The 16,399-nt window shown below is 49.6% G+C and overlaps 1 protein-coding gene across 2 annotated transcripts in view; it reads right to left on the bottom strand.

The window, feature by feature from the left end:
- Positions 1–14,995: 14,995 nt before the first annotated feature.
- The window catches only part of SPPL2B (signal peptide peptidase like 2B), a 41,209-nt gene continuing 39,805 nt past the window's right edge, over positions 14,996–16,399 (bottom strand). Inside the window, exon 15 of one of the 2 annotated variants that reach the window (XM_056845272.1) lies at positions 14,996–15,316. In XM_056845272.1, coding sequence (XP_056701250.1) covers positions 14,996–15,316 — 321 coding nt within the window. The remainder of the gene's footprint in view (positions 15,317–16,399) is intronic. The other variant, XM_056845273.1, reaches the window with a different exon arrangement.

The following is a 16,399-nucleotide window of genomic DNA, read 5'->3' as shown; positions in this document are numbered from 1 at the left end:
TTTGGTTGTTCCCACCACCGTTTCAGATGTCCAAAGGTACCCTCAGGCTCAAAGTGATTGGGGACCCTCCCCTCTCCAAACCCCGCCCTCCTCAGGCTCCGCCCCCAAAATCTCCAGGTATTTCCCAACCCGGAGCTGGCAACCCTATGGAAGGCAGAACACTTGTTTTGGAGTGTAGAGTAGGGTGGCCAGGTCCCTCTTTGCCACCGGTGGGAGGTTTTGGGAGCGGAGCCTGGGGAGGGTGGGGTTTGGGGAGGGGAGGGACTTCAATCCCATAGAGTCCAATTGCCAAAGCGGCCATTTTCTCCAGGGGAACTGATCTCTACTGGCTGGAGATCAGTTGTAATAGCAGGAGATCTCCAGCTAGTATCTGGAGGCTGGCCACCCTTGTGTAGAGGTGTCCTTTGAATGTTTATGGGCTCTTTATTGAACAAGAAACTGGGAACCAGGAGAAACCAGCTTCAGTTTCCTCTGGGAGAAAGCCAAGTGGGTGGCAAGCTTTGGGGCCAGCTCAGGAGCCAATTCAAGTGTTTCCAGTCGAACGAAAACAAAACAGACGAACCCCTTAGGAGGCCTACAACCACACCAGAAAAAAACACAGCTACCTATTTTGTGGGGTTTTGTAAGAACAAAAACAAAGCACCCCACAGAACCGCTTAAATGAAAAATTCAAGATTTGTGTGCAACATTGTCCTCCCTGCATTTATTCTAATGCTAGTTACATTACTGGTGCATTCAATGAGCGCTTCCCATCTTCCTTCTCAGGAAGAAACACTAGAGACCCAATTTCCTGAGGATAATATGAAGTCAAGCACAGCAAACATGTATTTTCTGGGTGGGCGAGGGGGCTGACATTGAAATCTTGGACTCGCACAATCCCTCTCCCCCAGAACTAAACCCTCCGGACCTAAAACTACCAAACGAAAACCCTGCAATCCTAATTTTGAACGTCAGAGGATTTTGGAGATGGAGGAGAAGCCGGCACAAAATCGGAGAATGTGAAACCCTGAATAATTTGGCTTCGATTTTGCTTTCTTAAGCTCTCTCTCTCTCTGCGTGGAGGGGACTGTGGGCACATTTTGCAGGGAAAATCTATTCTTGTTTGTTATGAAGTCGCGTTGGCAAATGCCCCTGTTTGAGGGCGCTCTTCGCAAGGCCAAGTTGTGCTCCAGAGTAATTTGGCACATTGAGAGGCAGGCGGGATGGGAATCACCTCCCCAGAGGTCTCTGTCATCCCCCTGACTCGCAACAGAAGGTTCTCCTCCTGCCATCCCCACCAGGGACTCACCTGTCCACTCCACGGAAGCACTGCCTGCGTCTTTTAGAAAAGCCCTTTCATGGCACTCCGGAGAGTACCCATCGGCTCCCCTCCGGGACTGCGCTCAGCTATGAGAGCGGAGGGAATGTTTTGTTGAGCTGAGAGGGTGGGAGGAGGCATGGAGGGAAGCTTAAAGGCACAGGGAGGCAGGGCAAAACGCACCTGGAAAAAGCTCCGACATCTATCCAGGAAGAAACCGCAGCAAGTGGGATCAGGGGGGGGAGGCCTGAGAACAGGGGGGCAGCCTGTTCTGGAGAAACCAGTACCTTTGGCATGCAATGGCTAGGCCAGACAATGGGGTTGCCAACCTCCAGGTACTGAGAAACACTAGCACAAGGCTCAAAGATTGCGAATTCTATATTACAAAATTAACTATACAAAAGACATAGTGAATAATGTGTCCATACACCAAAGGTGACAGTGCCATGATGACAATACAAACAAATAACAGTCACACTCAATATGATTTCTATGTACAATGACAATTCACGTGCGCAAAGCAGCGCTAGATGACAAAAGTTCTGATTTACTTATACCAGCCACGAAGGCTATATACACAGAAATAAAGCTTCAAAAGAAGTCTCTGCAGCCAGAGGGGGAAGTTGGAACGCTTCCCAGGTTGTTGTTCGCGTTTTCGCCACTAGGGGCTTCATCAGCGTCTTTTCGGCACAATAGGCTCCTTGAAGCCCCGTAGGGCTTATCTTTTTTGCTCTGCCTCCCTGGGCTGATAAGATTCACAAGTCAAGATATTACAACTGATCTCCAACCAACAGAGATCAGTTCCCCTGGAGAAAATGGCCGCTTTAGCCATTGGACTCTATGGCATTGAAGTCCCTCCTCAGGCTCCACCCAAAAACCTCCCGCCGGTGGCGAAGAGGGACCTGGCAACCCTACCAGGCAAAGTTTTTCCAGCAAGCCGTTTGGGTCTACCTTTGAAACAAACCTAACACACATGTTCTCCCACGCTCACTTCTGTGGATAGGCCCAAATGTGGCCCAGAAACACCCGTGGCATGCTGGACCTCTGGGGACCAGGATGCTTCTACCGCTCCATCTGGAATCGTCTCGGACGTACCCAGATTGCTGCCCCTCCTCCTCCCGGCTCTGTTGGGAAGAGGCCCGATTCTTCTGGCGCTCCTACCAAAAGAGCAAAGGAGGGAGGAAAATCTCCCAGGCATCAGCTGGAATCCTGTGCATGCTTACTTGGGAGTAAGCCCCATCAAATGGGATGCGGTTTACTTTGAATAAACATGCACGGGATTAGGTGGCATGCTGCTCTTCTTTCTCTGGGCAACCAAATTCTCCAAACTGTGGTCCAGGGAATTTGGGTTTACCTGCCGACATTTCGCAGTCAGAAAAACCTGGGGGTGGGCCTGATGCTAATCCAGCTCTGACTACTCGTGTCAAAAGCAGGATCCAAACCAAACCCATATCTATGTGTGAGATTTATTTAACTAGTTACACCCTGATTTTCTCCTCAGTGGAGACCAAAAGTACCACTCCCCTCCTCTCTTTTATCATTACAATTACCCTGTGAGGTAACATTCGAATCCAGTAGCACCTTAAGGCCAACAAGATTTCCAGGGTATTCACTTTCACATGAACACATGAAGCTGCCTTATACTGAATCAGACCCTTGGTCCATCCAAGTCAGTATTGTCCACTCAGACCGGCAGCAGTTCTCCAGGGTCTCAGGCAGAGGTCTTTCACGTCACCTATGTGCCTAGTCCCTTTAACTGGAGATGCTAGGGATTGAACCTGGGACCTTCTGTATGCCAAGCAGATGCTCTAAGAAGAGTTGATTTTGATATGCCCACTTTCTCTACCACTTAAGGGAGAATCAAACTGGCTTACAATCATCTTCCCTTTCCCTCCCCAGAACAGACACCCTGTGAGGTAGGTGGGGCTGAGAGAGCTCTAAGAGAGCATGTGACTTGCCCAAGGTCACCCAGCTGGCTTTGTGTGGAGGAGTAGGGAAACCAACCCAGTTCACCAGATTAGCGTCCAACGCTCATGTGGAGGAGTGGGGGAATCAAACTCGGTTCTCCAGATTAGAGTCCATCGCTACAAACCACCGCTCATAACCACTACACCACGCTGGCTCTACCACTGAGCCACAGCCCCTTCACAAAAGTCAAAGCTCCCTTGGTCAGGTACAAAGTACGAAGGTAAGTAAGCAGGGTTGCCAGCCTCCAAGTGGTGGTTGGAGATCTCCCGCTATTACAACGGATCTCCAGCTAATAGAGATCAGTTCACCTAGAGAAAAGGGATGCTTTGGCAATTGGACTCTATGGCATTGAAGTCCCTCCCCTCTCCAAACCCCACCCTCCTCAGGCTCTGCCCCCAATATTTCCAGGTATTTCCCAACCTGGAGGTGGCAACCCTAGTGGGCCCTCAGGCACCTTAGCGGTCTCCTCCCATATGTACAAGCTCAAGGAAGTTTCACATCGCAAAACAAAGCAGGCTTCGCTGCTGTTGTATTTTTTAGCAAGAGCTCCAAGCAAGGCTGCCCAACAGAGCCATTCCCGGTCTGGCAGCAGCACAAATATGTAATGGGAATGCAGATGTTGCATTCACCAGGGGTAGAGTTGCCTGCTTCAGGTTGGGAAACACCTGGAGATTTTTAAGGCGGAGCCTGAGGAGGGCGGGATTTGGAGAAGGGAAGGACTTCAATGCCATAGAGTCCAATTGCCAAAGCAGCCATTTTCTCCAGGTGCACGGATCTCTATTGGCTGGAGATCAGTTGTAATAGCAGGAGATCTCCATCTAGTACCTGGAGGTTGGCAACACTAACTATCCAAGAGGGCCTAAAGGAACCTCCATGTTCAGAAGCATGCTATCAGTACTGGTTGCCGGAAGAAGAGAATGGCAGGAATGCTGACATTTCTCTATGAAAACATCTACTTGAAGAATCTGGCTCTTACAAGGTCAAATTAATATTTAGAGCTTGTCAGGCTTCGGTGCTAAACATACATCAAGATCCTATCATTGCTTTTGGCAGCAATTTTGCAATACTAAATCATTCAACGGAGAATGCAAACTAGGATACACTCCAACTGTCCTTATTTACTAGCTCCTGTCCCTCTTTAGCACTTACGATGGGGGGGGGGGTTAGAAAATGCCTGTTCAAAGCTAGTTTGCATGAGAATGCCTGCGGCTCCAGACATTCTGCAAACTTTAGCTCCCTCCTCAGAGCCTCTTAAATTTAACTCTCCGATTTGCGTCGATGCCGGATGCATCTTGCCTTTCGATGCATATATGGGAATATACATGCATGCCCATAAACAACTACTACTACTACTACTTAGGTTGCCAACCTCCAGGTAATAGCTGGAGATCTCCTGCTATTACAACTGATCTCCCGCCAATAGAGATCAGTTCCCCTGGAGAAAATGGCCTCCTCAGGCTCCACCCCAAAAACCTCCCGCTGGTGGCGGAGAGGGATTCTGCAACTCTACTACTACTACTACTGCTGCTGCTGCTGTTGTGCCTAGAAAAACATTACCCCAGGTAGATCTGATCAAGGATAACGCACTGGAGATCAGGAATTACTTTTTACAGCTTTTACTATTTAAAGGTACCAGTTTAACAGTACAAGCTGGGTTCAAATTTCTCCAGCCGAGACCAAAAGACAGTCACACTGCAGAAAGAATCACATTGCTGTTCAGCATTCATCAAACCTTTATACACTTTCTCTTCAATACCTTCAATAATGATACGTTTCTGTTTTTCCCATGGTGTCATTCTTGGCTATCAAAATTAACAACTCAGCAACTTTGGCAGCGAGCGATTCTCTAATTGCGCATGCGTTAGGTCCGAACAGAAAGTTTCTTACAGGGAACATCAGAGTCCCTTTAACTAGATAACAACTAGCGAAGCCCAAGGAAGCCGGCAATGTTCTGAGGGGGTATACCAGGAGAGGCGGTCCATGCATAGGATTGCCAACCTCCAGGTGGAAGCTGGAGATCTCCCGCTATTACAACTGATCTCCAGGCGGCAGGGATTGGTTCCCCTGGAGAAAATGGCCGCTTTGACCAATGGACTCTATTGCATTGAAGTCCCGCCCTTCTCCAAACCCTGCCCTCCTCAGGCTCCACCCCCAAAATCTCCAGGTATTTCCTAACCTGGAACTGGCAACCCTATCCATGCACCAAGCAGCTCCCCCTCACTGGCAGTCTTCAAGCAGCAGCTGGACGAACGAACATTTGTCAGAGATGCTCTCTAGGCTGATCCTGCATTGAGCAGGGGGATGGACTAGATGGCCCCTATGGCCCCTTCCAACTCGATGATTCTATGACCACCTACCATTTTAATACACTGCAAGGGCACATCAGGTCTGGAGCATCATCGTAACATGGGGCATGTATGCAGTGCTTAGTATTTCACATACGTTATGTTGTAAGCCTCACAACAACCCTGTGAGGAAGGTCAGAGAGAGACTGGCCTAAGGCCACACATCAAGTTTTATGGCGAAGTGGGGCTTTGAACTAGGCTTTCAAATGCTAACCTGGCGTTCTCACCACTAAACTATACTACTACTAAACTATACATTTTAACCACGAAACTACATGACGTTTCCAGTTTGCTAAAGGTAAGCATTTCTGGGTCCAGTCGATGTCTTTGTCTAGGAGAAAAACACTTTTGGATTTTCAAACATATCTGTAACCGAAAGACGAACCCCGATCTTTTAAATCAACAGAGGACAGTTGGATGAAGAGGATAAAAATTCAGCATACAGCAGAGAGCAGTGCTTTTTTTTTTTAAGTATATTTTGAAAATTAATATTACCTTGCCCTTGGCTGGTACAGGCTCACAAGGTGACTTACAAAACATCATCTGCAATAAAATATATATAAAATGCCTACAAATAATTCAACGGCTATTTTTAAAAAATCAGTAATACTCCACAGCTAAGCACAAATTAAAAAGTCTCTGAAGAGTACTAAAAAACCAGGAGCAGCAATAAAACACTATGAAACCATATAAACCTCAGCAAACTAATTAAAAACAGCAACCGTAGCCAGATGGTATGAGACCTTGTTATGAGAACAGGAGGGTTGTGAGCATGTCCCGATTGTCACCGGTGAAATGTTAGATGGTGCGCAACACTGCTCTAGCCTTACAGAAGGGGGGGCACTGGTTCTAGGAACAGAGGAGCAGAAAAAGCATGAACCAAAGAGAGGAAGTTGAGGAAACAGAACAAGTGGGAAGAATGAAGGGAAACGGGAGAGACCGGAGGCCTGGGACAGTTCTCCAGTTAAGCCACATGAGCATCTGCTTGGGGCAGCAATATGAAGATGGTTCTGATGCACTGCGGAGGCTGAGATTGCTCCCAGTGGTCAGCGGACGGAAGGGGACCAGAATCACGGAATCATAGAATCATAGAGTTGGAAGGGTCATCTAGTCCAACCCCCTGCACAATGCAGGAAATTCACAACTACCTCCCCCACCACACTCCCAGTGCCCAGAAGATGGCCAAGATGCCTTCCCTCTCATCATCTCCTTAAGGTCTAGGGTTGCTAACCTGATCTGTATCGGCTAGAGATCAGTTGAAATAGCAGGAGATCTCCAGCTAGTACCTGGAGGTTGGCAACCCTACCTAGAGATCAATTGTAATTCCAGGAAATACCCGGGCCCCACCTGGAGGTGAAGTCTGCCTGATAACTCCTTCTGACTGGCATAAGGAAAATTTATCCTCGCGTCATTGTTTCTAGCCCACCTGACTCCTGAGGCTTAGGCTGGGCGCAGCTCTAAGAACAGTTAATATGCACCAAACCTTTGCCGATCGATTTCCGTTTTAAAAGATTAGCATTGACAGCAGGTGCCGCTGGGAGCGGAGAGGGGCCAGGGAGGCTGCTGCCGCCAAAGGCCAGACAGAGCCGGGCTGTGTTACGCGGCCCCTCTTATCATTCGGGATGAGCACAACAGATCATTGTAATTATCCCAGCTTTTGATTCCCTTCTGCGATGAATCATAATCAGGTTACCCAAGTGGAGCCTTTGAAATGACTGGGAAACGGAGACCTGGCCGGCTGTTCTCAGCCAGAGGGCATCTGGCCAGCCCGGCTATTACCCACCTGTCCATCTGTATTTCACTACCTGTGCCCTGAGAAGCCCCCTCAGAGAAGAAGCCCCCTCAGTAGAGTTGCCAACCTCCAGGTACTAGCTGGAGATCTCCTATTACAACTGATCTCCAGCCGATAGAAATCAGTTCACCTGGAGACAATGGCCGCTTTGGCAATTGGACCCTATGGCATTGAAGTCCCTCCCCTCCCCAAACCCCGCCCTCCTCAGGCTCTACCCCAAAAACCTCCCGGCGGTGGTGAAGCGGGACATGGCAACCCTACCCCTCCGGTCTGCTAAGGAGTCTTCCAAATGAATGTTTCCCTAAGGAGGTTGAAGTTGGTTCCCAGTCCCCAATTCGTTCCCAGATCCCAGTTCGCATTTTATGATATGTGGTGGTCCAGCCTTTGTTTTGGGGTGCAGAGCTTTTAAATTGTCCTCAATATCATTCAGGAACTAGGAAATGCGAATAAGGAATTGGGAACGAACTGGGAACCGGGAACCAACTTCAGCCTCCTGTTTCCCTAGCAAGGGGAGAGCCAGAAAATAGCAGATGGCTTCCCTTCCTCCTTTCCCGCCAGAGGATATTGGTGCAACTGCAGTAACAAAGGGGATGACCACTTTGGCCCCTAACAGAAGTCAGCTACAGCTCACCAAAAAAGACAAGAGCCTTAAAACAAAAGACAAAAAAATGGACAAAAGGTAGGGTTGCCAGGAGCCCCGGGAAGCAGAGTGGCAAGCTGAAGTACTGCAGTCCAAGCTCTGCTCACGACCCGAGTTCGATCCCGACGGGAGTCGGTTTCAGGTAGCTCAAGGTCGACTCAGCCTTCCATCCTTCCAAGGTCGGTAAAATAAGTACCCAGCTTGCTGGGGGTAAAGTGTAAATGGCTGGGGAAGGCACTGGCAAACCACCCCGTAAACATAGTCTGCCTAGGAAACGTCGGGATGTGACGTCACCCCATGGGTCAAGAATGACCCGGTGCTTGCACAGGGGACTACCTTTACCTTTAGGGTTGCCAACCTCCAGATGGTGGCTGGCAATCTCCTGCTATTACAACTGATCTCCAGGCAATAGAAATCAGTTCCCCTGGAGAAAATGGCTGCTTTGGCAATCGGACTCTATGGCATTGAAGTCCCTCCCCTCTCTAAACCCCACCCTCCTCAGGCTCCAACCCTCAGAATCTCCAGGTATTTCCTACCCTGGAGCTGGCAACCCTAACAAAAGGACAAAAAAAAAAGGAACAAAATGTGCGACATGCGTGCACTAATGGTTAGGGTGTTGGGCTGGCATCTTGGAGACTGAGGTTCAAATCCCCACTCGTCCAGGGAAGCTTGCCTGGGTGACCCGGGGTCTGTCACATCTTCTCAGCCTAACCTACCTGGCAGGGTTTTGTTGTTCATAGGGTTGCCAGCTCTGGGTTGGGAAATTCCTGGAGAATTTGGGGATGGAGCCTGGGGAAGGTGGGATTTGGGGAGGGGAGGGACCGCAGCAGGGGATAATGCCACAGAGTTCATCTAGTTTTCTCCAGGAGAACTGATCTCTGTGGTCTGGAGATCAGTTGTAATTCCAGGAGATCTTCTGGCATCAGCTGGAGGTTGGCAACCCTATGTTGCAGTGAGGAGAAACTAGAGGAGAGAATGATATTGACATCGGAAGCTGCTTTGGGTCCCCATTGGGCAGAAATGGGGGTATAAATGTCTGAAATAAAATAGTAACTTATATTCAGAGATGCAAATGGACACAATTCCCATCGTTTAAAGAGAAATACAAATCGGCCTCTAGCACCAGCTCCACCGGCTTGCTATCCAGGTGCTGAGTGGGAATGGGGAATTTTCCAAGACCCCTCCTCCTTCTCCGGAATTCAGCCTGGTTACCTTCTGGAATCTTTGCCAACCGCGGGGAGTTCTTCTCAGGCTTCTGTATCCAGCCTCCATTGTAGGTTTGCCAGCTTCCGGTTGGAAAATACCTGGAGATTTTGGGGGTGGAGCCTGAGGAGAGTGGGGTTTGAGGAGGGGAGGGGACTTCAATGCCATAGAATCCAATTGCCAAAGTGGCCATTTTCTCCAGGGGAACTGATCTCTGTCAGCTGGAGATCAGTTGTAACAGCAGGAGATCTCCAGCTAGCAAAAAATAGTTAGGCTCTGGTGGAAATTACAGGCAAGATGGATGCTGCTTTGACAGAGGATGAGATACGTGTAGCTGATGAAGCCATGTGCGAAACGTGTGCATGATCTAGACGACACGTCCGGGCACCTCTTCTTGGCACCTTCTCGCTGTGGTCCTTGGTTTTGACATCTTGTGTCCAGCTACTGAGAAGCACAGGAAAGTCTTTTTTATGGACAGCTATAGTATTTTTATGTGATTCAATGGACAATTTCCCTTGCTATATTGCATATTTTGCTGGACTATTCATGCTAATTGTATAGAAAAACTTTGTGTTTTCCCTTAATTCTTGTATATATGTTCACTTCTTGCCCTTACCTGCACTTTTATAAATTTATCCTTTGTTAATATTACCTTGTAGTGCTGTTTGGATCTTTTCCATTATCTATACAGCACTGAGCCTTTATTCTTTCCAGGAGTGCCTGGAGGTTGGCAACCTTAATGGAGAGACAAGGCCCAACCTCCCGAGCAGGAGCGCCTTTGCCCCGCTGCAGGCAAATCAGTTTCCTCCAGTCCGCCCTCAGGGCACCGTTATTTTCACACATTGCTCTCCTTTGCACACCCACGTGGGCCTTTCTGGTTCCCAGCACCCTCTTCCCCTCGGTGGGAGAAGCGTCCTTTCTGTATCCCCCATAGCAACAGGCTCCGCAAAGCCTCCTTTTCTAAAGCTCGTAACCCAAGAACATTCCTCAGTGGCAGAGCGGCTGCCTTTTTTTTGCGCGGCCTTTGTGAAGCGAAAGCACAGAGTGTACCGGCGCGCCAAAGGGGAGAGTGGGAGCACGTAAAAAGCCACTCCCAAAATGGTCGCACAATAGGGTTGCCAACCTCCAGGTTAGGGTTGCCAGGTCCTCCTTTGCCACCGGCGGGAGGTTTTTGGGGCAGAGCTGAGGAGGGCGGGGTTTGGGGAGGAGAGGGACTTCAATGCCATAGAGCCCAAATGCCAAAGGGGCCATTTTCTCCAGGGGAACTGAACTCTATCGGCTGGAGAAAGGGTTGCCAGGTTCCCCCTCTCCTCCGGCAGGAGGCTTTTGGGGCAGAGCTCAAAGGGTCATGTGCGCACAACAACGCGCACGCTAGGGTTGCCAGGTCCCTCTTTGCCACCAGTGGGAGGTTTGGATGGAGGAAAAAATAACTGCAGCAAAAACAAAATTAGCATTTTGTCAAGACTGTTTTTGGGTATGGCTGATGTAGACACTTCCAAGACTCTTGGGGGCGGGGTAAATTTCCCCAAAACATTAGGAAAATTCATGGGGGAAGGAGAAACCCAGGGACGGAACCGTGACCCTAAAGAAATAGTAGTTGAAAGGAGGCTTAGCTGTTGCAAATGTAATTTTGAACTATTAGCCAGTCAGCTGTCCTGAGGCTAATAAGAACATAAGAAAAGCCCTGCTGGATCAGACCAAGGCCCGTCAAGTCCAGCAGTCTGTTCACACAGTGGCCAACTAGGGGCCTCTAGGAAGCCCACAGACAACTGCAGCAGCACCATCCTGCCTGTGTTCCACAGCACCTAATATATTCGGGATGCTCCTCTGATCCTGGAGAGAATAGGTTTGCATCACGACTAGTATCCATTTTAACTAGTAGCCACAAATACCCCCTCTCCTCCATGAACACGTCCACTCCCCTCTTAAAGCCTTCCAAGTTGGCAGCCATCACCACATCCTGGGGCAGGGAGTTCCACAATTTAACTATGCGTTGTGTGAAGAAATACTTCCTTTTATCAGTTTTTAATCTCTCACCCTCCAGCTTCAGCAGACGACCCCACGTTCTAGTATTATGAGAAAGGGAGAAAAGCTTCACCCTATCCACTCTCTCCAAACCATGCATAATTTTATAGACTTCTATCATGTCTCCTTTGAAATGTGGTGTTGGAGTACTCCTTTGAAATGTGGTGTTGAAGGAGTGTTACAGATACCGTGGATTGCCAAAAAAACAAATCAGTGGGTTATAGATCAAATCAAGCCTGAACTGACCCTAGAAGCTAAAATGACTAAACTGAGGCTATCGTATTTTGGTCACATTATGAGAAGGCAAGTCACCAGAAAAGACAGTAATGCTAGGAAAAGTTGAGGGCAGCAGGAAAAAAGGAAGACCCAACAAGAGATGGATGGACTCAATAAAGGAAGTCACAGCCCTCAATTTGCAAGACCTGAGCAAGGCTGTCAAAGATAGGACATTTTGGAGGACATTGATTCATAGGGTCGCCATGAGTTGGAAGCGACTTGATGGCACAACACACACACACAGAGGCACCTGGTTAGCCACTGTGTGAATAGACAGCTGGACTTGATGGACCTTGGTCTGATCCTGCATGGCCATTCTTATCTTCCTGAGTCAGAGGCAGCTGTTTCAGAATGAGTGCTCCTTGCAGAAACAAAGGTGCCACATCTCCTGGTCTCTTCTGAAATACCGCCTGGTGCTGTGAGGCAGAAGAAAACCAGTACTGGCTCTTTGTTTCGAGGAAGAAGCAAACAGGCATCTCATTTGGGGTTCATGGGCCTAGCCTATTTGACAGAGCTTGTGCAAGGATCAATGGAGAGAGGGCATGTGGAAGCGGAAAACATGCAGTAGGAACAATGTGTTGAATTTGGGCCAACCTTCCAATGTAGCCAGTTATGTCAAAATCCATGCAACATCTGATTTGGCTCTTGGCAACCTTGCCAGACTGAAGTTTCTTGGTTGCGAACATTTGGCTTCCTCGCTGGCAGGAAACCCACGGTGACCTTGGGAACATAAAAGGAGATTGCTCTCAAAAGGTAAGGATAGGTCAATACTGGTGTCGGGGACATAGAACCAACCTTCAAATGCCACACAAATCACAGTGTTGGGATTTCTGAAACATATGGTACAAGAACTGTATTTTCTGTCCTTTGGGTCACTGTAGAAAAGCCCAAAGTACACAGCCCAAGATAGTTAAGTTATTCAACAGTAGAGTTAGCATTTTATATAACTACTGAAAAGACTTGAGATTGGTGGTGCCTCATCTATTTTTCCCTCCCCACATGTGATGGTTTGTAGCCAGATTGGGAAAAAAGAAGAATGAAACCCACAACAGACTTTGATTAGCAGTGCTCCCTTATTCTGGGATGCCCAAACGCACACCTTCAGCTGCGTAGAACAACTCTTCATGAACCCCCCTCCCCCAGAAGTCTGAGATTTGAGCCCCCAGATAGAAAGAGGTTCCAGGAGAAACAGAACGAAGACAAAAAGACCAATTTCAAAACCACAATGTCAGCCTCAAAGTCTGAACAACCTGGATTTTGTCAAGTTTATTGTTTAACCTATTTTTGTAAAATGAAAGTTTCATATACAGTATTTATAAAATGGCTTAAATTAAGGCATAAATCCTGTAGTGTCTACGACAAGTGTCCGTCATTCTGCTCAAGCGACAGCTGGTTCCATTTACCATCCACCGTGTCCCACCCAGGAGCAAGGCCGTGCCCCCCCTCAAAGGGTTTGCTTTTCTTCCGGGCCAAAGCCTGGGAAAAACACCTCCCCAGACAAGCCCCCCACCCCCCAGTTCGGCTCAAAGCCAAGGCGACCCGGCAGACGGGAGTTGGTAGCGTCACCAGAAAAAGTCGGAAGCTGGTGAACCTTTATACATAGATTACAGTGCTACAGTCTGGAAAACAAAATACGAGAGTACGTGGACACACAACACAATAATGAAGAGGGACGCACAAAGACCCATGGTGGTGGCAGCCTCGGGACAAGTTCTACAGAGATCTGGGAGAACTTGCACCCCCCGCCACCCTGATCTATCTTGAGGGGGGATCCCTCACTTCCCTGACGTTGAAGGCCAAACTAGACGTGAGAACAATCCACGGGTTGGACCCACGGGTGCCTGCATGTCGTAAAGCAATTTAAAAATGCCGCTAGGGCCCAGATGGGCCGGCGGTGCGGCAGGCCGAGGCATCCTCATGCCCCGCCTTTTCAAGTCCGGAAACAGCCGCCGGGGCGGCATTAGCCCTGCTGCTCTTTTCAGAAAAAGTATTAACTGAGCAGGAAAGCCCTTCCCTGCCTCCACCCCACCCACCCCTGCTCGCAACATTCAAGATCAGCCCATTTTTCATAAATTGCTGAAGCACCTTGTCAAAATACGCATTTCAAGGTCGCAAACTGCTGTTTGGTTTCTTTTTCAAGTGACTGGGGGGGGGGGGACTCAAACCAAAACGTCCTGAATTTCAGTAGACTTCAACGCAAGGCATTTGGTCCAGGCTTACCAAGGAACCAGGAAAGAGGGTTTAAAGTCAAAGCAACTTGCTTCTTGGTGGGACGGACATGGACGCACAGGAAGAACCCAGGTGGTGGAGATGCGGCACAAAAAAAAAAGCCCTTCCCCTCCCATCACTCAAGTTATGAGTGGCTCCTCCAAGAAAGGCTTGGTCGAGAACTCAAGAGCTTGCCGGGGTTTCGGGGGCTCCTGAGCGACAGCCCCTCGGCTTTTAATCCGCAGGGGCTGCGAGCGCCACTTCATTCACAGTGGCATCCGTCATCGTCCCTCCCACCTTCCTCGCTTGCCAAAGAGAAGATGTCAGGCGCACCAGCTCACTGAAACGGGCCGGGCAAAGGAAACAAACCTCTCTTTTGCTCTCTCCTATTGCCCAGTTCAAAAAGGAGAGGGTCCCCTAACACGCCATCTTGAGAAAGGGTTCCTAAGAACTTTACCATCGTCCACTTTCTGACTCAGTAGAGGGGAGGGGAGGGAAGCCGGCCTTCTAAAGCAGAACAGATCGCTCTGCTAAATGCCATGATCACAAGGGGGCCTTCTGACACCACCCCTCGTGTATCTCCACCTCCCAATCCAAACACCGAGACGACAGGGCACGGAGCCCCCTCGCCTCGATCAAATTCTTTCCAGAAGCCGGCTCATGCCCCAGTTCGTTTGTGCTTAATCCGGGGAAAGGGGGACACGCAGACACATTAAACTAAACCTCCCCCGAAGAAGAGGGGGGAAAGAGTTATTTTTAAAGAACAGGAAACACCTACGGGTCAGAGACACATGACACTTTCTTCCTGCACGGCCCTAACCTATGCTAAAGCAATATCACAGCCACGCAAGCGCAAAATACTGTCTACATTTTTTTAAAGTATGTTATAATACTACCCCAGCATTATGAAATGGGGAAAGGAAAAACAAAGGCATCTGTTAATCGCTGTGCTCTAAGCGACTGCTGAAATTCTACCAGAACCTTTCTTCATTAAGCACCATATTCAGGGGGAGGAGCAGGGGCAGGCGGTTGCAGAATTAGTGTGAGAGATTATCTGTGTCCTGAACTCTGAAACAGAGAATTCCTGGCGCTGGATGATCAGATGGGGGGGGGGGTGATGTGCTCCTGTGCCAAATGCCAATGCGACCAAACCAATCCTTGGTTTTAGTCCAAGTTAGTCTGTGATGGAGGGAAGAGGGGGAAACGAGTGGAAGAGAACGGGCGGGGAGGACGAGACATTCCTAGTCGGACTGACTCTGTTCTGCCGAGAGGTCCTTGCTTTTGGGAGTACCGTCTTTCTGAGGAGTCTGTTCTTCTATACACGGCGTGGGGGGGACCGGCTGGCCCGCCTGTCCGCTGGACTCAGTCTGCTCCTCTGTCCCCGGGGAGGAGGCCGGCAGCTCCCCGCTGCATGATGGGGCACTGTCTGGTTCTTCGGTGTGGAGGGTGGGGTTGGTCGTTTTCTCGTCTGCTTCGGGCCGAGACACCAGTGGGCTCACCTCCTTCGGGGGCTTGGGGCAGCTGACAGGGGAGATCACCAAGGGAGGATGAGGTAGCTCTTTCTGCATGTGTAAGAACAAACCGCATTAGGATGGAGGCAGCTGCAGTCGCTTCGAACTCACGCTACTTTTTAGGATCCCCCGGTTCTACCTTGGGAGGGGCGTAAAACCCAAATCGGCCTTGGAGCGGGAAGGGGACAGAGGGAGGGAGGGTGTTTTCTCTGTGGTATCCACATAACCAATTGAGCTGTGCAATTTCAATAGTCAGTGGATTGCTGCCCACACCCTGCTCCTAGATGCTGCACCCCCTTCCCCTAGAGCAGGGGCCCCAATGTGGCGCCCGTGGGTGCAATGGCTGACACCTTTTCTGGTGCCCATCAAATGTTTTTGGGAAGTGGGTAGGGCCAGGTAGGGCTTTTGCCCAGCAAGGCTTCTGATTGGCTGTACAGATCAAATCTCCAATAGTCTATGTTGCTTTAGCAGCAGCTGCCACCACAACACAAGGAGCTACACCGTGTTACTGAACACATGAACACGTGAAGCTGCCTTATACTGAATCAGACCCTTGGTCCATCAAAGTCAGTATTGTCTGCTCAGACTGGCAGCGGCTCTCCAGGGTCTCAGGTAGGGGTCTTTCACGTCACCTACTCGCCTAGTCCTTTTAACTGGAGATGCCGGGGATTGAACTTGGGACCTTCTGCATGCCAAGCAAATGCTCTACCACTGAACCACGGCCCCTCCCCAGCTGTGGCAATCCTTTTGTGGCTGGCTGCGCCTCCTGTGGCAGCCGCTTTGTGGCAGCAAACCAAAAAAAAGGGGGGGGGAGATGCCAGGTGACTGGTAACAGCTTTATTGTCATGTACATCCCCTATGCACTTCGCTGTTTAAGCTTCACCAGGGGATTAGAGGTGTTGCTTCATGTCACCCTAGTTTCCCTCTCTTTTGGCCATTTTGCGGCAGCCATCTTGTCACTGACACATGCCGTGTCGCAGAATCCCAAATGAGCCCGCGGGCTCAACGAGGTCGGGGACCCCAGCCCTAGAGAAACGCCAGACCTCCCCTGCTGGGCGCGGCCTGCCTCTCTGCTCACTCTCCACCCTGGCACAAGGCCTGAAGAACCTTCTGCGGCAGCCAACGCAGTGCTGC

Source organism: Euleptes europaea, chromosome 2 (assembly GCF_029931775.1).
Source record: "Euleptes europaea isolate rEulEur1 chromosome 2, rEulEur1.hap1, whole genome shotgun sequence".
In the NCBI taxonomy this organism is placed as follows: Eukaryota; Metazoa; Chordata; class Lepidosauria; order Squamata; family Sphaerodactylidae; genus Euleptes; species Euleptes europaea.
Note: the sequence above shows the minus strand (reverse complement) of the source record. Positions and strands in the feature narration are given on the sequence as shown.